Source organism: Emys orbicularis, chromosome 5 (genome assembly GCF_028017835.1).
Source record: "Emys orbicularis isolate rEmyOrb1 chromosome 5, rEmyOrb1.hap1, whole genome shotgun sequence".
Classification (NCBI taxonomy): Eukaryota; Metazoa; Chordata; order Testudines; family Emydidae; genus Emys; species Emys orbicularis.
This window is the reverse complement of record NC_088687.1, coordinates 82,061,843-82,085,043: the sequence shown is the minus strand read 5'-3', so window position 1 is coordinate 82,085,043 and position 23,201 is coordinate 82,061,843. Positions and strand designations below refer to the sequence as shown.

The 23,201-nt window shown below is 38.2% G+C and overlaps 1 protein-coding gene across 8 annotated transcripts in view; it reads right to left on the bottom strand.

Moving 5' to 3' along the window:
* TENM3 (teneurin transmembrane protein 3) overlaps positions 1 to 23,201 on the bottom strand; it is a 502,096-nt gene that overhangs the window by 28,549 nt on the left and 450,346 nt on the right. For 5 of the 8 annotated variants that reach the window (XM_065405305.1, XM_065405306.1, XM_065405308.1 and 2 more), the window contains 3 exons: positions 15,901 to 16,133; positions 15,207 to 15,361; positions 13,400 to 14,274 (listed from right to left, as the gene is read on the bottom strand). In XM_065405305.1, the coding sequence (XP_065261377.1) occupies positions 13,400 to 14,274; positions 15,207 to 15,361; positions 15,901 to 16,133 (1,263 nt within the window). The remainder of the gene's footprint in view (positions 1 to 13,399; positions 14,275 to 15,206; positions 15,362 to 15,900; positions 16,134 to 23,201) is intronic. The other 3 variants (XM_065405307.1, XM_065405309.1, XM_065405312.1) reach the window with 1 other exon arrangement.

The window sequence follows — 23,201 nt, the reverse complement described above, 5'->3', positions numbered from 1 at the left end:
GGCTGATTCCTTTGTAGGACACACAGCAGAGGGTCTTGGAGCGACTGAAGGAAGAGATGATAGCATCCTTAGCAATTAAGAGAAGGATTTCCATGCAGGGGAAGTGTGGAGGAAAGCACAGACACATTTATAGGAGAAATGGAAAAGCATATAGGTCTTATATCTGTGGCAGAGCCAGGGCCGGCTCCAGGCACCAGCTAAGGAAGCAGGTGCTTGGGGCGACCAATACAAAGGGGCGGCATGTCCGGGTCTTCAGTGGGAATTCGGTGGCGTGTCCCTCAGTCCCTCTCTTCCTCTTTGAGCTGCCGCCGAAGTACCACCGAAGAAGAAGAGAGGGAGTGAAGGACCTGTCGCCGAACAGCCGCTGAAGAATGGAGCGGCTCGACTGAGCTGCTGCCTATCGGCTTTTTTTTTTTTTTTGCCGCTTGGGGTGGCAGAAAACCTGGAGCCGGCCCTGGGCAGAGTTCAGGGAATGTAGGTGAAATGACAAGAGACATAAGTGGATAAGTTGGGAGATACATAGTAAGAAGGGCCTTTAAGGTAAGGACATGAAGCTGGAATCTGGTGTGGTTGAAAACAGTGCACTGTTTATTCTGGGCCTGCTCCTGCATCCACTGAAGTCAAAGGGAATTTTTAATTGACTTGAATGTGCATCAGACCCTCTGTTAGAAGGGTATATTTTTTCATATCAAAGTGAGATCTGGAATAGACTTTAACTGATTTATGTGAGGCAAAAAATGAAAACATCTTCTGGTTGCATTGTAAGAATAGATATTATGGAAATGACTATACAAAGGAGATGAGATAATTTTAATATGGGAGTGACTGAGTTAATGGCATTGCTAAGCCTCTGACCTTGCTGGGAGTGAACTAGATACTTTCAGAAGCCTGAGGAAAGATAGGTAGAGCTGGGTATTTATGCAGTTAATAAAAGTGCTATTGCCTTCTTGTCAACTAACCTGACTCCTGAGTGCTTTTCTAAACATTATAGACACCATCTCCTGATTTTCTTGATGGAAACCAAGGCACCTCTCACTTTCCCCTGCATGGAAGCTTTATAATATTGCTGATCATTGTTGCTATTGTGATATTATTACCTATTTGATGGTATCTCATTTCTATTTTTATTACTTAGCTTACCTTTAAAGACCAACATTATATAAAGTAATCGTCCAAGGACTAAAAAATGAAGAAAAAGGTAAAAGTACACGAACTAAGATACACTGTTTTGTACCTTGCTACCACGGACATGAGGTGCTCTGTAAATATCTAGGGAGCGAGATAAAGTTTTTCTTCAGAGTTTTCACGTTGATGCCTAGAGCACTGGTAATAGGATGCTTTTTAGCATGTTTACTTTTGTTCTCTAAGCAGGCATATTATGAAACAGTAAGAGGATTTTGTTGTTCATTATGTTCCAGAATTGTAGTTTTTAATATTTTGTTTTATTACATTTATGAGACTGTAATGTTATGATATTTTTATATTATGGAGAGTTGCAAGGTCACAGCCTGTTTTCACAGCAAAAAGAATTTAAATTTTTAAACCTTTAGGAAGAAAGTTAAGAATCTGTGCATTTTTACAATTTATCTACAGTAGAAATATAAACATACAATTAGAGCAAGCTGCACAATCATCATTAAGAAAGTCTCAAAAATAATAAGTTGGATTCAACATTGTTACATAATATTTGTATATTGCATCAACTGTGCATTAGCAATATGAAGAGAAAGTTTCTGCACTAAGAAACTTAGGCTGGATTCTCTGATCTACTGCCTTCACGCACACAGTGAATGTACATCAGCCAGAGATTTTCCCTGACAAATTTCCTTTGCATAGGGCAAATCTTTGGCTAGAGGGAAGCAGGTGGAGGTGGTTCTGTCATGTCAGCTTTGCCACACAATGCTGATGCATCCCTCACTAGAGTTTTACCACCTGGCGTAAGGGCAAGGTGGCACACCAGGGGCAGTGAGAGGAGGTGGTATAATGGAGTTAAACTCCACTATACTCCATCCTTGGCTGGCATAAGAGCTTCTGCCGGAGCAGAAGTTAATGCTGCCCCCACTGCCATGGTTGGGTAGAGTAGGTCCAGGGAACCATGACGGTCATCCCGCACATTGCACTGCACTTTTTAGAGGGATTTGGAGGAAAAATGTGTGTAGGGGATTCTGAGCTGAGGTGAAGGAGAAGGTTTAAGGTGACGGAGATACCATGGAAGGAGTGCCAGAGAAGACAGCTGGAGGAGATGAAGAACGAAGCAGATACAAAGATACAAGTTGTGTAGCTTGAGCTCACTAATGGGGAAAAAAAGACAGGCCAAGAAGCTGTCATGAGCCAGGTTGTATAGACAAGAATTTGATATAGGAGAAGGCAAGAAAGGAATTTGAAAAGGGACTGAACACAGTCAGTATAGTAAGCATGGTGAATGATTTTTTGCCCATCACATTTTGAACTCATTGATGGGGGATGAGATGGGTGGGTGGGTGGGAGGAGATAGGAATAGTTGGAGCAAGAGATACTCAGGGCCTGAACAAGCATGTTGGTGGTAGGAATAGAGGATGAATAGGCTTTGAGATGATGTAACTGCAAGATGTTTTAGAAGTAATGAAAAACATGGAGTAATACAAGGCAGAAACAGACAAGACATATTTGATCATCTGTAGTCCATCCTCCTGCCAGTGCAGTAGATGTGTAATATATTTTCTAATGCTAGGCTGACTCAAAGCAGTAGAGCCAAAGAATTCTGTGTGTGTGTAGCCTTTAATGGCTACTACCCAGCTATTATGGATATAACAGAACAAATAACTCAAAACCAGTATAGTACAAAGGGCCAAATCCTTCTTGGATTATTCTTTACATCTGGTCGGCAACCAGAATTTCTGTTCTGTGAGAAATTCTGACATTAAAAAAAATTAATTCCAAATCAGAATGTAAAGCTGAAATTTCGTACAAAATGAAAAATTCTGAAAAACCTCTACTTAGAACCATTGAAACATTTTGTTTGGATGATGTCTATTTTTGTTTGTTTGTTTTGATAACATAGAAATGTTTCTTTTTGATAAGGTGGAAACATCATTTCAATAATGTCAGATTTTACCTTCTCTAAACTAAATTATCCAACATTATTGAAACAAAATGATTCAACATTATCACTGTCAAAAATGTATTGCAATCAATACATTCCTGCCGAATGTTTATAGTTCAACAAAACTGCATTTTTGACAGAAAATGGTCTGTCAATCTTTTTTTAATCAGATGATCAACTCCTGTAGGCAATCCCAGTGTCTATAATGAGATTACTTGTGCTAATATGGGAAGCAGCATATGGCCCAAAATATTGTTTTACAATACTTCCTGATGAAGGCTGAAGTGGAAATGTATAAAAGAAGGAGTAAAATGGAAACATTTTCTTTACTTCTGAAATGTAATCTCTTCACCGTTGCTGCATTTCATTGGAATGTTGGTGCCTGGTATGTGGGGCAGCTAAACCACTCAGTTCAGGGCCTGTACCCTTCTCTGAATCATACAGCACTGAGCGAACTGCCAGCAGTCAACACATTATTAATTTTAATAATAACCACAATAGGTAAAGCATGATGCTGAGCTGTCAAGCAGGTAAAAGAGATTTATTTTACTTGGAACGCCATATAAAAATTAACTTCAGAATTCACATTCTGCAAGATGTTAAAACTTTTTTAAATTGTCTGAAATACATGTTCATTTAACAAGGGGGGCAGAATAAACTTATAGCAGCTTCCCTGATGCTAATGTCGCTCTCCTTGATTTCCATTCCCAGTCCCTTGGTGAAAAGACAAATGAGCTCAGGGCATGGAATGCCCAGGGAGGAGCAGGATGTCAGGAGATACAAGTGAGGATTAGGAAGAAAGGTACCAAGGGGAGTGGAAAAGTCAGACAGCCAAATGTGCCTTTGAGAACTGATGGGGGAATTTGGAAAGAGGGAGGAGGATCAGAGAGCAGGTAAAACATGTAACAAAATACTGCAGGAGGGGTAGGTTTGGGGGCCAAATGGATGGGGAAAAGAAGGAAAAGCAGTGAGAGGACTGCAGGGGGGATGCACCTGGGATCTGGAGCAGATCTGTGTCTGCTTGATGTTACCCTTCCCTGAAAGAAAAGAGGAAAGAACATAGAAAGGAATTAGATATACAAGCAGGAAATATGCATGCTTAGCCTTAGTAAGTGCTCCCTTCTACTGGTAAAGTAACACTAGATAGGGTTAAAAAGAGCTCTTTTCTTTGGTGTTTAAGCTCTAGGGAGCTAGTGTTTTGAAATCCAAATATCCAGATGTTATTGCCTCATAAACAATTCTTCAGGTTTGAGTATTTTTTTCACTGAGACTATCCTGAGATCAGCAAGGCTGTAGTTTAATGTACTAAAATGTTTAGCTACTGGCTGAAACAATTTTTCAGGAATCACATTAAACCTATGATTGAAGGGAAAAGGCCCGTAAATTGATACTAGTTTTAACTAAGAATTCATTGTTGGAATTAATTCATGGTTAATGACATAGATGGTCAAAATTTTTCTGTAGATAAGAGAAAGTAGAAGGTTAAAATTTTAGATTAGCACAGGGAATGTACATCGTTCGTACATCCTCCAGGAGAGTAAAAAATGACCACAAATTGATTTAAAGCAGCTAACACCAACAACCAGATAGCACTAAGATATGAAGGTAGTAGATACTAAATGGAGAGATTAGACAAAATATGCAGAATTCTAATGTTTATTTATTTTAAAATGTCTACCAGGACTTTTTTTTTTTTTTTGCACTTAAGACAAAGGGTCTTATAGAGCTGCTTGGCACAGGACCAGAAAGGAAGGGGGGAAATGTGTCTCTAAGCCCTCTTTCCACTCCCCTGATCCTGAGCCCAGGCTAAGGATTGCTCTAAGTTATCCCTTAGGGACAATACTACTAGCACATATCACTGGAGTGTAAGGTGGTCCAGCCACACCTCGTCCTGGCCCTGACACACCCACTGGTTTTCCCTCTTGAGACTTAAAACAATAAAATAAATCACACACAAGCTCTAAGTACCACTCCAATTACGCAAATTTACAACGTGAAATGTCAACCACCTCACCTCTTCTACCAAGTAGCAGCTCTAAACACAAACAACATCCCAAATGCACCATCCAGTACTTCAATCTCCCCTAACTCTCTTCGAAGGCCAGGTAAAACAAATTAACTTTGCAGCATGCTCTGAAAGACAGCAAGTCTGGAATATTTTAGCCCAGGGCCATTCCAGAGCAGTGGGTTCCTTACTGTTATTTCGAGGGAGATGGGGCATCAGTGCCTCAGCACACTGTAACCATGGCAGTGTATCACTATTCCAGCAGAAGGCATTCAGCCAACTACCTTGGCTTTACGCCATGCTGGGATTCTCCTATGCCAAAGGAATCCCTAGCAGTTCCATTAGGGCAGCTTTACAGCTACTTTGTGTTTCCTGAGGAGCGCAAAGCAGACTGATTGAAGGGGGAAGCGCAAGGATCTGGTCTAATGATTTTCAGAGAATAACTTTACTGCAGTTAGAAAATTGATGATGGTATGATGTTACGCCGTCGTATCAACGTTGTGCACCTTTGAAATTGGAAATAAGTTCTGCTTTTGAGGATCTGACAGCAGCCCTACTTTTAATTGTTTATATGGCAGGATTCTGTAAACCTCAAAGAAATTTAGTTAAATCTAAAAGTCAGCTGCATTTGCAATAGCAGAGGGTTACCGTAATGCTTGGGCACTTTACAGAATGCAGCTTTAAGCATGTGGTCAATTTACTTGAATGCAAATTACAGTGACTTTCTGGAATAATTAATGCTCTTGAGACTCAAACATTCAATTAATGGAGAGTTTTGAAACTAAATCTTTTTCAGCTTGGGAGGTCTGACTGGCCAATTCTAGCACTTTGGGACATTCCTGTAGATTTATGACATTCCATGGAGGACTTTTGGTTCCTTACACCAATAAATGGATTACATGGATTAATTTCAGGGTTTTCAAAACTGTGACATATAATATGGATAATCTTTTTCATTTCAGCATTTCAAAATCTTCAGTTCAGATAAAAATATTATTCATTTCACATACCTGTGCTAGCTTACCACGTGTGAGAGAACACAGCAGAGTGGAAACTTTTTGTACAAAAATGATGCAATACATACTGATCTGCTACATAGAATCTCATCCAAAAATGATCATGTAAAAAAAAGTTAGAAAAATAATTCAAAGAAACAGCTATGATTAAAAAAAGTTCAGATTAAGCAAGATGGTTTATAACAATAGGAAATGGACCACGCTGACCTTTAGCATGGCTGTTATCTTTGCATGGCTGAATATATACATTATTCTATGGATGATTTCTTACTCTTTTTTCATGTGAAATGATTTGTATCAGAAGATTATTTCCTCTTTTTTTTTTTGCTTTAGCAAACTGTTAAGAATCAAGAATTACAATAATGGATCATAACTGAAGTTACTGTAAATTTTAATAAAAAAGTACAACCTTAAGAGTTAAACTACCAACCTTTGAAGCATAAAGCAGACACTTTATCCACTAGGCTATAATAATTAACAGCACAGGAATTCAGAAGTACCATTTTACAATAAAAACATAAATTATGAAGAAAATAACTGGTAGGCAATCTAATACAAAGCTATGGAATTCAAACATAGTTTGTTCACAAACTGATACCTAAATCTGTGTGCCTGCAACATCACATGCTAATCAGGATTAATTGGCTGTGTTTTGCTTAAGAAAAGTGGAAAAGAGAGAATAAAAACAAAAATTTCCTGCATTTTAGCTATGTACTTGTTCATAAAAGGGCACTTTTTAAAACGGCCTTTTTGCATGTGACGTTAGAGAGATTTGGTCCGTGGAAAAACCTGAAAAGAATCAAGTCCTACTGCTTAGTGTTGTCAGGGCAACCAGCCAGATCATCCAGGGCAAAATTCTCCTTTTAGATCTCCTCTCAGATCTTTGGACATCAACGGAAATCGGTGAGAGTTCCTTGCATTTAAGCCCCAGTCCTGCTGGATCTGTACAGATAAACACTTATGTCCACTTAAGTCTTTGCAGAATTGGGCCAAAAAACTGATCCTATAGTTATAACAGTGGTGGTAGCTTTTCTAACTTAACTTTTACAACTTTCAAGCTTTGTTGAACAACCAGAGTGTGGAACAAACAAGCCACAAATACAGCTGGTTAGAAAATGGAATTTTCATTCTGTGGGAAATTCCAACATGTTGTTTTTGTTCCAGATCAGAACAAAAAGTCAAAAAGTTGCAATTTACTGCAGAACAGAAATTCCAAAAAATTGTTGCTAGCAAACATTGAAATGTTTTGATAATGCCAAAACATTTCAATACTATAAAGACATTAACATATAAACAATAACAAATATATAAATAAAAAAATGAATTGAAATGATAAAGTCAATGCAAAACATTTTGGCCTTATCAAAATATAAGAAAGTTGAAATAATTTGTTTTGAGACTTTTTCCCATAGAAAAATTAATAAAAATCAATATGTTTGCAGAAAACGTTTTATTCTGACAAAACTGCATTTTCTGATGGAAAACTGTTCCATTAAAAAAATTTCAACCCGCTCTAGCCATAAACTACATACAATTCTGGCCATAGATTATAGAAGCTGTGGCTCTGGAAACCAAAGAGACAGTCAGATTCACCAATAATTAAAGGGAAAGTTACAATGAAGTTTCCTTGTTCATATCTATCATTTCCTTTTCAAAAAGGAAACACACGGCCCTAAATAGGGAGATTTTATGTGAACAAACATTTAAGGAGCTGTAAAGCACCATGTATTTTTTAAAGAACTTTATATTCTTGCAAAAATCAATGATGTGCTCTCACTTTGCATAGCTCTACACAGTCAGTGAGGTCTTCATTTTCAGTATCAATTTTATTTATTTCTATATTCTGGATGAGTGAAATTGTTTACCTTTCTCTGTAATTATTTCAGTTTAGGAATTGTAATGAGTCAATACTGTGAGGTTACTGTTTATAAACGTACATAAATGGCAGCATGGAAGGAGAACTAATACTGACTGAAGGGAATAGTTGGCCTTTTCATAGTGTCAAAACACAAGGGGGCTCTATTAGTTAGCTGGACATAGATTCATAGATTCATAGATTCTAGGACTGGAAGGGACCTCGAGAGGTCATCGAGTCCAGTCCCCTGCCCGCATGGCAGGACCAAATACTGTCTAGACCATCCCTGATAGACATTTATCTAACCTACTCTTAAATATCTCCAGAGATGGAGATTCCACAACCTCCCTAGGCAATCTATTCCAGTGTTTAACCACCCTGACAGTTAGGAACTTTTTCCTAATGTCCAACCTAGACCTCCCTTGCTGCAGTTTAAACCCATTGCTTCTTGTTCTATCCTTAGAGGCTAAGGTGAACAAGTTTTCTCCCTCCTCCTTATGACACCCTTTTAAATACCTGAAAACTGCTATCATGTCCCCTCTCAGTCTTCTCTTTTCCAAACTAAACAAACCCAATTCTTTCAGCCTTCCTTCATAGGTCATGTTCTCAAGACCTTTAATCATTCTTGTTGCTCTTCTCTGGACCCTCTCCAATTTCTCCACATCTTTCTTGAAATGCGGTGCCCAGAACTGGACACAATACTCCAGCTGAGGCCTAACCAGAGCAGAGTAGAGCGGAAGAATGACTTCTCGTGTCTTGCTCACAACACACCTGTTAATACATCCCAGAATCATGTTTGCTTTTTTTGCAACAGCATCACACTGTTGACTCATATTTAGCTTGTGGTCCACTATAACCCCTAGATCCCTTTCTGCCGTACTCCTTCCTAGACAGTCTCTTCCCATTCTGTATGTGTGAAACTGATTTTTTCTTCCTAAGTGGAGCACTTTGCATTTGTCTTTGTTAAACTTCATCCTGTTTAATTCAGACCATTTCTCCAATTTGTCCAGATCATTTTGAATTATGACCCTGTCCTCCAAAGCAGTTGCAATCCCTCCCAGTTTGGTATCATCCGCAAACTTAATAAGCGTACTTTCTATGCCAATATCTAAGTCGTTGATGAAGATATTGAACAGAGCCGGTCCCAAAACAGACCCCTGCGGTACCCCACTCGTTATGCCTTTCCAGCAGGATTGGGAACCATTAATAACAACTCTCTGAGTACAGTTATCCAGCCAGTTATGCACCCACCTTATAGTAGCCCCATCTAAATTGTATTTGCCTAGTTTATTGATAAGAATATCATGCGAGACCGTATCAAATGCCTTACTAAAGTCCAGGTATACCACATCCACAGCTTCACCCTTATCCACAAGGCTCGTTATCCTATCAAAAAAAGCTATCAGATTGGTTTGACATGATTTGTTCTTTACAAATCCATGCTGGCTGTTCCCTATCACCTTACCACCTTCCAAGTGTTTGCAGATGATTTCCTTAATTACTTGCTCCATTATCTTCCCTGGCACTGAAGTTAAACTAACTGGTCTGTAGTTTCCTGGGTTGTTTTTATTTCCCTTTTTATAGATGGGCACTATATTTGCCCTTTTCCAGTCTTCTGGAATCTCTCCCGTCTCCCATGATTTTCCAAAGATAATAGCTAGAGGCTCAGATACCTCCTCTATTAGCTCCTTGAGTATTCTAGGATGCATTTCATCAGGCCCTGGTGACTTGCAGGCATCTAACTTTTCTAAGTGATTTTTAACTTGTTCTTTTTTTATTTTATCTGCTAAACCTACCCCCTTCCCATTAGCATTCACTATGTTAGGCATTCCTTCAGACTTCTCGGTGAAGACCGAAACAAAGAAGTCATTAAGCATCTCTGCCATTTCTAAGTTTCCTGTTACTGTTTCTCCCTCTTCACTAAGCAGTGGGTCTACCCTGTCTTTGGTCTTCCTCTTGCTTCTAATGTATTGATTAAAAGTTTTCTTGTTTCCCTTTATTCCTGTAGCTAGTTTGAGCTCATTTTGTGCCTTTGCCTTTCTAATCTTGCCCCTGCATTCCTGTGTTGTTTGCCCATATTCATCCTTTGTAATCTGTCCTAGTTTCCATTTTTTATATGACTCCTTTTTATTTTTTAGATCATGCAAGATCTCGTGGTTAAGCCAAGGTGGTCTTTTGCCACATTTTCTATCTTTCCTAACCAGCGGAATAGCTTGCTTTTGGGCCCTTAATAGTGTCCCTTTGAAAAACTGCCAACTCTCCTCAGTTGTTTTTCCCCTCAGTCTTGATTCCCATGGGACCTTACCTATCAGCTCTCTGAGCTTACCAAAATCTGCCTTCCTGAAATCCATTGTCTCTATTTTGCTGTTTTCCCTTCTACCCTTCCTTAGAATTGCAAACTCTATGATTTCATGATCACTTTCACCCAGGCTGCCTTCTACTTTCAAATTCTCAACAAGTTCCTCCCTATTTGTTAAAATCAAGTCTAGAACAGCTTCCCCCCTAGTAGCTTTTTCAACCTTCTGAAATAAAAAGTTGTCTGCAATGCAGTCCAAGAATTTGTTGGATAGTCTGTGCCCCGCTGTGATATTTTCCCAACATATATCCGGATAGTTGAAGTCCCCCATCACCACCAAATCTTGGGCTTTGGATGATTTTGTTAGTTGCTTAAAAAAAGCCTCATCCACCTCTTCCACCTGGTTAGGTGGCCTGTAGTAGACTCCTAGCATGACATCTCCCTTGTTTTTTACCCCTTTTAGCCTAACCCAGAGACTCTCAACACTTCCATCTCCTATGTCCATCTCTACCTCAGTCCAAGTGTGTACATTTTTAATATATAAGGCAACACCTCCTCCCTTTTCCCCCTGTCTATCCTTCCTGAGCAAGCTGTACCCATCCACACCAACATTCCAATCATGTGTATTATCCCACCAAGTTTCAGTGATGCCAACAATGTCATAGTTGTATTTATTTATACCTAGCAGAGACCAGAAAGTTTACATGAAAGAAGGTCAGATGTGAAAGATGGCTGTTTACTGAATCAGTAAATAAGTAATTATTTAGCTCATGAAACGTATTACCCTAAATCCTACCTAAATCCTACCTGTAATGCAAATAGTAGAAGTGTAAACTACTTGGTACTGAATACAGTCTATCTTTGAGACTATGCAGAAGCCAGTAAGTACATTCAGAAACCATCAGCTCTTTTCCTAATGGAATCTCAATAGGCACAAAATAATTACAAGTAACATGGAGAGAAATTACAGGTAGGAATAAAACACTAGTTCTACACTATCCAAAATGAATGCAGAGTGCTAAAAATGCCAGCTGTACCCAGCAGACACATTAGTTTCAATAACAAACTTACTATCCCCCTAATACCCTGATTGGTCCAAGCCACAAGGTAGAAGCCAGGATTCTTATGTATATGTGTTGAAGTTAAAACTGCATTTATTCTCATTGAATAGGGTGACTATGCACAATAGACCTGGAGGCTTAGCTTTGTTCTCTCAGTTAAAAGGACATTTCTAACTCATGAAAACAAGAATGTATTCCCTGCCTACTGCTGAATATTCTCCCATTCTTCTGTGTGTCGTTGCTTTGTTTCTATATACTTTTGTCAAGGCCTAAAAAGATAAGAAATGATGCACAAATATGCAATTAATTATTACAGATGTGCACTAATGCTTTGGGAACGTACTATCAGCGCTCTGCCAATCTACAGATTATTATAACAATATCTTAAAACTGCAGCAATTCTGTTCCACCTGCTGCTTTTGTTGGAAATCAGCATTTCTAGCTGCATCTCCCCTTCAGGACACAATGTGCACTGAAGCAGTGCCTGCTGCTCTCATGTCTCTGATGGCATATGTAAAGGTTGGAGAGTAGATGCAGGTGCTCAGTCTCCCCACCTACTGCCTCAGCCAAATGTACACTGACATAAATGTGAAGTTATCTCCGAACATAGATGTCTGGCTCTGCAGCCATTGCCTGACACCAGCACTTTATTTTCTTTATAATGTGCACTGACTTGAAAGCTTTTTTTAGGTCCTGACCTTGGTAGCAGTTGCTGTTACGTTTCATCCTCAAGATAGGAAAGGATAAAAAAGAAGAGACTGATCAGTTTTCCTTATGCCCTTTGTAATTCAGAATACCTCAATACAGTTCCCTCTAACTCTGTTCCTTCTCAGCCTGAATAATTCTACTTCTTCTAATCTCTCAGTAGTCATTATATGTATATTATATGTACATGCTGTGTGTTCCCAAATCACCTTTGGCACCTTTTTCTGAACTTTTCAATCTCCACTGTTTCTTTATTGAGTGAGGTGATTTAAAAAAACATCATCATCTATTTTCAATTCATTAATAAAAATGCTTTTTTTTGTTAAACAAATTGTATTAATGAATTGGGAAATAGATTTTTTGATAAATCACTTGTGTTTTTTAAGTGGCACATTTATTAAACTGTGCTTGGTATATTGATTCATTTCTTTGTTTATTTTTGGGATGAAGTTCTCTACAGAAAAACAAAAATTTTCAATTCTATGGTACTTCTAGTTACACAAAATGTCATGATTCTTTTCAGTTAATGTTATCTGGGAACCTGTAAATCATTTTGATAATTCATATATTTTATTATGAATAGATAACAACAATGTGATGATAACATTTGGGAAAACAGTTCTTTTTAAAAAACTTTTAAAAGCATGGTAAAAATCACAAGTCAGACTTGTGCCCTAACCACTCATGTTTTGCTACTTACTGTGTACCTCACTGATTGCTGGTGTATCTGCACTTTCAGTAGCTGCTTCCCATGGGAATGACACTTTCACCGTGGCCCACACTTCTTTCATCAAACCACATGCACTAGATTCCTGCCCACGATACCTCTGTGGGAAAGCTTGCCATTTTATCCATCAGAACCCTCCTGCATATTCTCTACCTTCTGACATTGCAACACTTAAAACATTTCCATTCTCGCTTTTTTTGATACAGAGTACTCATCTGATAGACTGCTTTCACTTGAAAGACCAAACAGTAGAGACTGGGCACCAAAAAAAAATGCTTCCAGTGGCTTAGTATTTATTACAGAACTAATGGGAGTATCATGAGCAAAAGGAGAGAGAAATCTAGATTTTTAACAGAAACCTACAAAAGCTTGTTTGCCTGAGCTATGACGTTCTGGACAAAGCTTGCTGCTGTCTCATAATAACTGTATTACAGTATAAAACACAGATTCTGGATCATCAATCTATCATCACTAATTCACATTAAAGTTTGGAAGATGTCAGACAGACAAAGAAAGTACAGGACTGTTTAAGTTAGCAAGTACTATCTTTTAAAGTTTATTTTTGTCAAAACCCTAAAAGCATTTCAAATCATGATACTGGACTCCAGAACTGTGTAGACTAATTATATAACTTTATTTTTTCTATACTTACTCAAAAAATGTAGTCCATCCAGTCTCATCACTTTTAGTTGCCAGAAGCCCACTGTTGCCATGATAAGTAAACAAAACAAGCTCTTGACCTTGGGCAGTCATGCTCTTCAGGCATCCATTGGTGCCTATAGTCAGCCAAATCACTTGGTTATCAGGAGACACCACTCTCACTGGCATCCGATTGGGATCCCGTCTGATACGAAGTGTATTTCCATTGCTATCCGTTACTGCTGTAATATCATTATCATTACTGTAGCTAAAATTGTACAGATAGTCTCCAGTGACTAAACTCATAGTGTATTGGTGAGTACCATTAACATCGAAGATATAGAGCTCTTGATCAGTTGGAGAGGCAACTTCATAAAAGTTCACTGAATTCAGCAAGGGCTTGTTCTTTGACACAGCTCGTATCCGAATATTTCCAAGATCAGCAATGTACAATGTACCATCTGGAGACACAGCCAAGGAGGAAGGAGCATTAAGTTTGGCATCTTTAGCATAGCCATCACCACTTTGGTAACAGTCACAGTTGACATCATTTTTGCAATCACACTCTGATGGTATTCCAGCAACTAACGAGATCTCTCCATCAGTTGTAACCTGCCTTATTCTGTTAATCTTTTTTTCATCAGTTTCTGTAATGTAAAGTACCCCACTGTAGGACACTGCAATAGCTGTTGCTGATTCTAAAGTGGTCTGTACAGCATGCTTTCCTACAGAGTATTCCACGCCAGGCACTTGGCAGTGCATCGGTCTCCCAGCAGCAATACGGACCTGACGATTTTCAGTGATCTGCAAAACCACATTGTTATCCAAAACATAAATGGAGTTATCCATTGGATTGATAGCCAAATCTGTGGGCCATTCCAGACGTACCTAAAAAAAGAAAAGGGTTTCATTAGTCAGTAAATCTGGGTTAAGTACAATTAACTTGCCGAATTGAATTTAACCTTTTAGATAATAGTTTTAGATAATGCTTTTAGGATATTTCTAATTTGTTATAATCAGACTAGTCAAAAGGTCTCATATGAACACAAATGGAGTAAAAGAAACTATTTTATCCAAATTATAGATCTTACAAAAAGATGCACTGGAACTATCCTACAGGCATTCCACCCCCAATAATCTGGAATGACCTTATATGCACATGCAACCCCCTCTCCCCCGCCAATTCGGAGAGTCTAAATCTAAGTAGAAGTTCAAAGAATGGATATCAAGGAACTACCTACTTATATTGTACCATTGCTAGCAGTAATCAGATAATACCAAAAATGAAATTCAGTACTTTCCAGATTGTGAAATATTGTATTGGTATTCCATTTTCAATCACAGCAACAGTAAAGTCCCTTCATATAACTCCACTGGGACCTATAAAAAAGGGTCCTCTGAGCTCTTTAAAGTATCCTGGCATTCACACTAATAGACTAAGGACATTAGTGGTTCTGTTCATTTAAAAAATATCATTATGCCAATACTGGTCTAATAGATTTGCTACTCTGCTGGTATTTTATGACTATACTTAACATTTCTTGCTGACAATTATGTTGTTCTGTACTACACTGAACTTTATGTGCAGAAAAATTGAATACAGCAGCATATATTTGCTAGTAGAATATACTGAAAATCATGCCCTTGGAATAAGTTTCTTAGCACAAAGTTATCCTGTTAAATATATAAATATTCAACATGTTCCACCTGATTCTATTTCAGGGAGCAACCAAGCTGCACTAGCTTTCCCCCCTACCCTATTTCCCCCTACTCCCCCCCCCAAAAAAAATCCCCACTCCAAATTAGCTGTAGTTTAATACCTGGCTGATGTGCATGCTAGTGTCGCACGTTAGAGGTCGTGCTGAGGTTAGATCATTAGAGCCAAGCAAAGTTGATATTATTCCATTTTGATCCACTTTTCTAATCATGGTTCCATCAACAAAGTAGATTAATCCATTCTTGTCAATTGCCAGTCCTTTAGTCAAGAGAAAAAAATTAGTTTTATTACACTAGCCATTTATTTAGCATCCGTTACTAACAACCTGCAAAGTGCTAGTGACTAGGTCTGAGGAATTTAAGGACAGGAAGTACACATCTTGGGAAGTATGCAATATAATAATTTGTAAACATATGTAGCATAACGAACAAAGGTTTACTGCACAGTCTACTCTCATTGACTGCATATACTGTTCCACAGAAAGTAAAATGCAGTCTATGAGAGGTGCCTGGTATTTCAGTATACCTGAAAAACTGAATAGATGGGAGTAACACATTGACATTTTAAAAACTTTGGATATAATTTGCTGGATACATCTTTGTGAAATTTGAAAAGGACTATAAAGTCAAATATTTCCTGTAAAATCAACTTGGGCTTTTTGTAGCTTCATTCTATACTGTCTTTCTGGACAGTAGAGGAGGAGCTTTTCAAAAACACAGTTGTGATTAAAGCACAGTTCAGGCACTGACTGCATTTTTTTTTTTTTTTTTAAGACCATGAATTGATAATGTCCCTACCTTTGGGACTCATGAGCGTTGCTTCCACAGCCTTGCCTCCATCACCACATCTTGCCTCATCAAATGGAAGGCACTGTTCTCCAGTTCCTGCTACTACATCAGCATTTTTTGTCAGGTCTTTTGCACCAGTGAGTGACTTTGGACGATAGATCCTGCGAGTGTTAGTGTCAGAAACATACAAATCTCCTGTGACTGGGTCAGTTGCAAGGTAGTATCTGTGAGCTGGGTTGCTGCTGTAAAAGGCGATCACAGATTTAAACATAATGAGTAATAAACTGCACATAAGCACTGGAAGAAAAAGTTTCAGATTTAACTGGCTACATACTGGCATTCATATAAAAAAATAAAAACAGTAGTCATATGCAATTTGAGATGGCTGCTGTCTCTATAATGGACTGAATCAAAACACTCGATTCTGAAATCTCTCTTGGGTGTTTAAAATCCTGATTTGAATCCAAACTTTGCAGCATGCCTCATCCCTAGCTTACACTTGTTTCATCACTGTTATCACAGTATCCTTTTTATTACAACTTATATAGGGTTGCTGAGGTGCATGTTTTATATTATTCATAACCAGATAAGGTAGGGTTCATATTATTGGTTCATGGGCAGGAGATAAGACATTCTCCTTAGTACTGGTTTAATCTATTCCTCTCAAAAGCATGATATGCATGATTTAATACATTAGGAAAATTCATCTTTTTCACCACAGCACTGAGTGCAGTTTTTTTCCTTTGCACAAAGAATCAGATTTCAAGTTACTGTACATTTTGGGCACAAAACTACTAACTGTGCCAATATAGCCTTCATTATACTGAAAGAAAGCCTGTATTGCTATCTATTTTTCCAGAAACATACGGTTTGCTGCTCCGGTGTTACCACATCATTGAGAATTACTCTTTTGTCCCCCTGCTAGAGAAAAAGCAACACTGGAGAGTACCCCTCTTAGTTGATATATCATGATCCAGTAACTTAACCTGCTGCAGTTATGATTCTTGACCTGATTTATGGCACTAAGAACAGAAATGAGGTCATTCAAGTACAGAAGGTGATTTCTGATGGCATGCTAACGCACTGAGCCATAGTGCCAGAATAGTCAGTTCCATTTCTGATATGTTTGCAAATGCACTACTAAAACATATCTACCAATCATGATGATATCCAAACATCTGTTCACAAAAATGTAGTGTCTCACATTTTGTAAATATAAATCAGTGCTAATGTAACACATTTTATACACTGCCACTTGCAAAAAGCAACAGAGACCAACATGAACAAGTTGTGAACAAATTATGTCTTCAAATAAGGACAGCTTTTTATAGCTTTCTACTTTAAAACTATAGAAGAGTGCCATATACACAAGATTGTTTTAACATCTTGGTTCACAGTAAAGAAATCAACGAAGCAGATAAATTATATCAAATGCAAAGTACTTAAACACCTTTTGTAACTGAGTGTGTTACAGAATTAAACATTATATAGCACAGCTGAAAACAATTACATGAATGTTTACATTAAATTTGTGTAGTTAATGTAAATCTGAAATTGTTAAAGTAGTAAGCTAATTATTGAAAAATACTTTCAACTCTTAATTATAACACAAATGATTTATAATATACTGGTGTACAAACTATTTACCACTATTTATATTTAGATGATTACTTTGGTTTTTTAAGAAATATCTTGTCCATTTTAAATACAAATGTACTGCAAAATGCAAAATACAAATGAAATGACTATTTAGTATAATTTTTAGTGTTGGAATACAGCATCATCAGATCAACAACTGTGAATAATTTATATACACAGTATAATATTTCCTGGTTAATTATTTCATAAATAAATGAGGATAAGGCTTCTAATTTTAATACACAGTTCTAATTATAAGAGAAAAGTAATAATTATTAGCTAAGATCACTTATCTTAGTTGTAAGTAATGGATTTTCATTAATACAAAGTTATTTAGATGATAATTTGAAAGTGTTTTCTGTTTTTAAGGAAATTATCAGATGTGGAGTTTGTTTACTCAGGATATTATTATGTAGTTAATATAAGGCTCTTCAGGTTGTTAAATGGAAATGTCTAATTACAGTATATTTTTGAGACATAATTGGTATAAATATATAATTTATTTTTACTGGAAAGCTTAAAAGTTGAGGTAGACATATTTGTTATAGGCACATCAATGCTGAATTCTGAAGAGCAAATCAGAACTTGGGGATTTCTATAACATATGGTTAGTGAATTAAGTTTACAATCAGTAGCCATAGTACAGGGATGTGCATACTATATAATTACTGAAAACAACTGGTGATATTGATTGGCTACTGAGGGCATTTTATTTAATCACAATTTAAAATACTAAGATTCTGACCCATCTGCAAAATCAAAGAAATAGAATCTAAATCCAAGTTACTTCTCCTTAAGTTATCCAACATTGTCTGACTCATTGTAGGGGGCTTCGAAGATCATGCAGTGAGAAAGCAGCATAGACTCAGAAGGGACCATTGTGATCACTAGTCTGACATCCTGCACATTGCAGTCCACAGAACCCACCCACCCATTCCTGTACCAGACCCCTAACCTCTGGTTGAGTTACTGAAGTCCTCAAATCATGGTTTAAAGACTTTAAGTTACAGAGAATTCAACATTTATACTAGTTTAAACCTGAGTCCTGTCCCATGCTCCAGAGGAAAGTGATATCCCCCTAGGGCCTCTGCCAATCTGATCCTGGGGAAAATTCCTTCCTAACCCCAAATATGGCGATCAGTTAGACCCTGAGCATGTGGGCAAGACCCACCACCCAGATACCTGGGAAAGAATTCTTTGTAGTAACTCAGAGCCTTCCCCATCTAGTGTCCCCTCTCTGGCCACTGGGAATTTTTGCTACTGCCAGTCGCTGCTGGGCCACATGCCATTGTAGGCAGTCCCATCACACCATCTGCACCATACACGTATTGAAACCAGTTAGGATTTTTGCCCCCACTGCTACCTTGGAAGGATGTTCCAGAACTTCACTTCTCTGATGGTTAGAAACCTTCACATAATTTCGAGCCTAAATTTGTTTATGGCCAGTTTATATCCATTTGTTTTTGTGTTCACATTGGCGCTTAACTTAAATAACTCCTCTCTCTCCCTGGTATTTATCCCTCTGATGTATTAATAGAGAGCAATCATATCTCCCCTCAGCCTTCTTTTGGTTAGGCTAAACAACCCAAGTTCTTTGAGTCTCCTCTGATAAGGTAGGTTTTCCATTCCTCAGATCATCCTAGTAGCCCTTCTCTGCACCTGTTCCAGTTTGAATTAATCTTTCTTAAACATAGCAGATCAGAACTGCACACAGTATTCCAGATGAGGTCTCACCAGTGCTTTGCATAATGGTATTAACACTTCTCTGTCTCTACTGGAAATACTGTGCCTTTATGCATCCTGAGATTGCATTAGCCTTTTTCATGGACACATCACATTGGTGGTTTAGTCATCCTGCGATCAACCAGTACACCCAGGTCTTTCTCCCCCTCTGTTGCTTCCAACTGATAAATCCCCCATTTTATAGCAAAAATTCTTGTTGTTAATCCCTAAATGCATGACTTTGCACTTTGCACTGTTAAAATTCATCCCATTTCTATTACTTCAGTTCACAAGGTCATCCAGATCTTCTTGTATGATATTCTGATCCTCCTCTGTATTGACAATACCTCCCAACTTTGTGTCATCCATAAATTTTATTAGCATACTCTCAATTTTTGTACCAAGGACAGTAATAAAAATGTTAAATAAGATTGATTTCAAGACCGATCCCTGAGGAACTCCACTAATGAAAACTTCCCCCAGCCTGACAGTTCACCTTTCAATATGATCCGTTTTAGTCTCCCCTTTAACTAGTTCCTTGTCCACCTTTCAATTCTCATATTAATTCCCATCTTCTTCAATTTAAGTAATAATTTCCCATGTGGAACTGTATCAGATGCCTTACTGAAATACAGACAGATTAGATCTACTGCATTTCCTTTGTCTAAAAAAGCCAGTTACCTTCTCAAAGAAGGAGATCAGATTAGCTTGGCACGATCTACCTTTTGTAAAACCATGTTGTATTTTATCCCAATTACCATTCACCTCCAAGTCCTTAACTACTTTCTTTTTCAAAATTTGTTTTAAGACCTTGCATACAAATGAGGTCAAACTAACAGGCCTGTAGTTTCCTGGATCACCTTTCTCCCTTTCTTAAAAATAGGAACTATATTAGCAATTCTCCAGTTAGAGGATTTACAGATTCATTAAAAATCCTGCTCTTGGGTTTGCAATGTCATGTGCCATTCCTTTAATATTCTTGGATGCAGATTATCCAGACCCATTAAGATGTCTGAGTTTGACTTCAACTTCCACCTCGGCTGTGGTAATTTCTACCTCCATATCCTAGTTGCCATTAGCCACCCTGCCACTACCCCTAAGTTCTTCATTAGCCTCATTAAAAACTGAGGCAAAGTATTATTTGTTTAGGTGTTGGGCCATGCCTAGATAATCTTTTATCTCTACCCCATCCTCAGTGCTTAGCAGTCCCACTTCTTTCCTTGTTTTCTTATTTGTATGGCTATAGAACCTTTTACTATTGGTTTTAATTCCCTTTGCAATGTCCAACTCTGCTTGGCTTTTGGCAGTTCTCACTTTATCCCTACACTTTCTTACCACCAAGAGGTAGCTTTCCTTGCTGATCCCTCCCTTCCATTCCTTGTAGGCTCTCTGCTTTCTCTTAATCACCTGTTTGAAATACTCACTCAGCCAGCTTCGTCTGCAACCCTTCCCTATGAATTTTTTCCCCTTACTTGGGATGCAGGCTTCAGATAGTTTCTACAATTTTGACAAAGTAATTCCAGGCCTCCTCCACATTCAGATATTTGAGTTCTTCAGTCCAGTCCACTTCCCTAACTAATTTCCTTAATTTTTTTAAAGTTAATTTGACAAAAAGCTAAGGACCCTTGTTGCAGATCTCTTTTTATCCTTCCATTTAGTTCAAACTGAATTATCTCATGATCACTTGAACCAAGACTGTTCTCTACAACAAGTTCTTCTATGAGGTTCTGACTACATGGGCTACTATAGTCTCAATGTGAAATACTACGTCTAACTTTTAAAACTTTACAGTTTTACTTTCATTGATTTAGGTCACAATAACAACAGTTAACATTTAAAAAAATTATTAGGGTTGACGTGCGATTAAAAAAAGTAATCACGATTAATCGCGCAATTAAAAAAATTAATCTCAATTATTCGCGCCGTTAAACAATAATAGAATACTATTTATACAAATATTTTTGGATGTTTTCCACATTTTCCAATATATTGATTTCAATTAAAACACAGAATAAAAAGTGTACAGCACTCACTTTATATTATTTTTTAATTATAAATATTTGCACTGTAAAAATAAAAGAAATAGTATTTTTCAATTCACTTAATACAAGTACTGTACTACAATCTCTTTATCATGAAAGTTGAACTTACAAATGTAGAATTATGTACAAAACAAAACTGCATTAAAAAATAAAACAATGTAAAACTTTAGAGCCTACGAATCCACTCAGTCCTACTTTTTGTTCAGCCAATCGTTCAGACAAACAAGTTTGTTTACATTTGCAAGAGATAATGCTGCCTGTTTCTTGTTTACGTCACCTGAAAGTGAGAACAGGTGTTCTCATGGCACTGTTGTAGCTGGCGTTGTAATTTCCACATTGGAGTGTTGCTCTTTTAAGACTTCTGAAAGTGCACCACATCCCGTCCCGATCAGATTTTGGAAGGCACTTCAGATTCTTAAATCTTGTGTCGAGTGCTGTAGCTATCTTTAGAAATCTCACATTAGTAATCTCACTGGTACAGACGTCCGCAAGGCACTTTTGTAGCTGGCATTGCAAGGTATTTATGTGCCAAATATGCTAAACGTTCGTATGCCCCTTCATGCTTCAACCACCATTCCAGAGGACATATTTCCATGCTGATGAAGCTCGTTAAAACAATGCATTAATTAAATTTGTGACTGAACTCCTTGGGGGAGAATTGTATGTCTCCTGCTCTGTGTTTTACCCACAGTCTGCCATATATATTTCATGTTATAGCAGTCTCGGATGATGACCCAGCATGTTGTTTGTTTTAAGAACACTTTCACTACAGATTTCACAAAACGCAAAGAAGGTACCAATGTGAGATTTCTAAAGATAGCTATGGCACTCAACCCAAGATTTAAGAATCTGAAGTACCTTCCAAAATCTGATCGGGACAGGATGTGGAGCATGCTTTCACAAGTCTTAAAAGAGCAACACTCCAATGCAGAAACTACAGAACCTGAACCACCAAAAAAGAAAATCAACCTTCTGCTGGTGGCATCTGACTCAGATGATGAAAATGAACATGCATTGGTCTGCACTGCTTTGGATCGTTATCGAGCAGAACCCATCATCAGCATGGAAACGTCCTCTGGAATGGTGGTAGAAGCATGAAGGGACATATGAATCTTTAGTGCATCTGGCACGTAAATATCTTGCAACGCTGGCTACAACAGTGCCATGAGAACGCCTGATTTCACTTTCATGTGACATTGTAAATAAGAAGCGGGCAGCATTATGTCCCCTAAATGTAAACAAACTTGTTTCTCTTAGGAATTGGCTGAACAAGGAGTAGGACTGAGTAGACTTGTAGGCTCTAAAGTTTTACATTGTTTTGTTTTTGAGTGCAGTTATGTAACAAAAAAAAATCTACATTTGTAAATTGTGCTTTCACGATAAAGAGATTGCACTATAGTACTTGTATGAGATTAATTGAAAAATACTATTTATTTATCATTTTACAGTGCAAATATTTGTAATAAAAATAATATAAAGTGAGTACTATGCTGTGGCAGAGCTCCGACCTTGTCCCCATGGGTCCCGCGCTTCCAGGCGGTTTATGCTAGCCTCAAAGGCTCACTGCGACCCTCCACATAGCCCTTCTCTCTCTAGGGCCAGCGTTACAGTCTACTGAGCCCTTTTCATCATAAGCCAGCATGGAGGTTGGTGAGAGAACTCCCACAGTCTCTGTTGTTCCTACAGGCTTATTCCAGAACAGTTTAGCCTCCTATCCTGACAGGGGCCTGTCTTCCCCTCCCAGGAGGTGTTTCTGTAGTGGCGGGTTGGGGGGGAATCCGGGCCCGCCCTCTACTCCGGGTTCTGGCCCAGGGATCCTAATGGCAGCAGCTGTTGGCAGCCGACCTTTCACTGCCAGAGTTGCTACATTTCCCCACTGGGCCACTTCCCCACAGCTCTCCCGCTTCT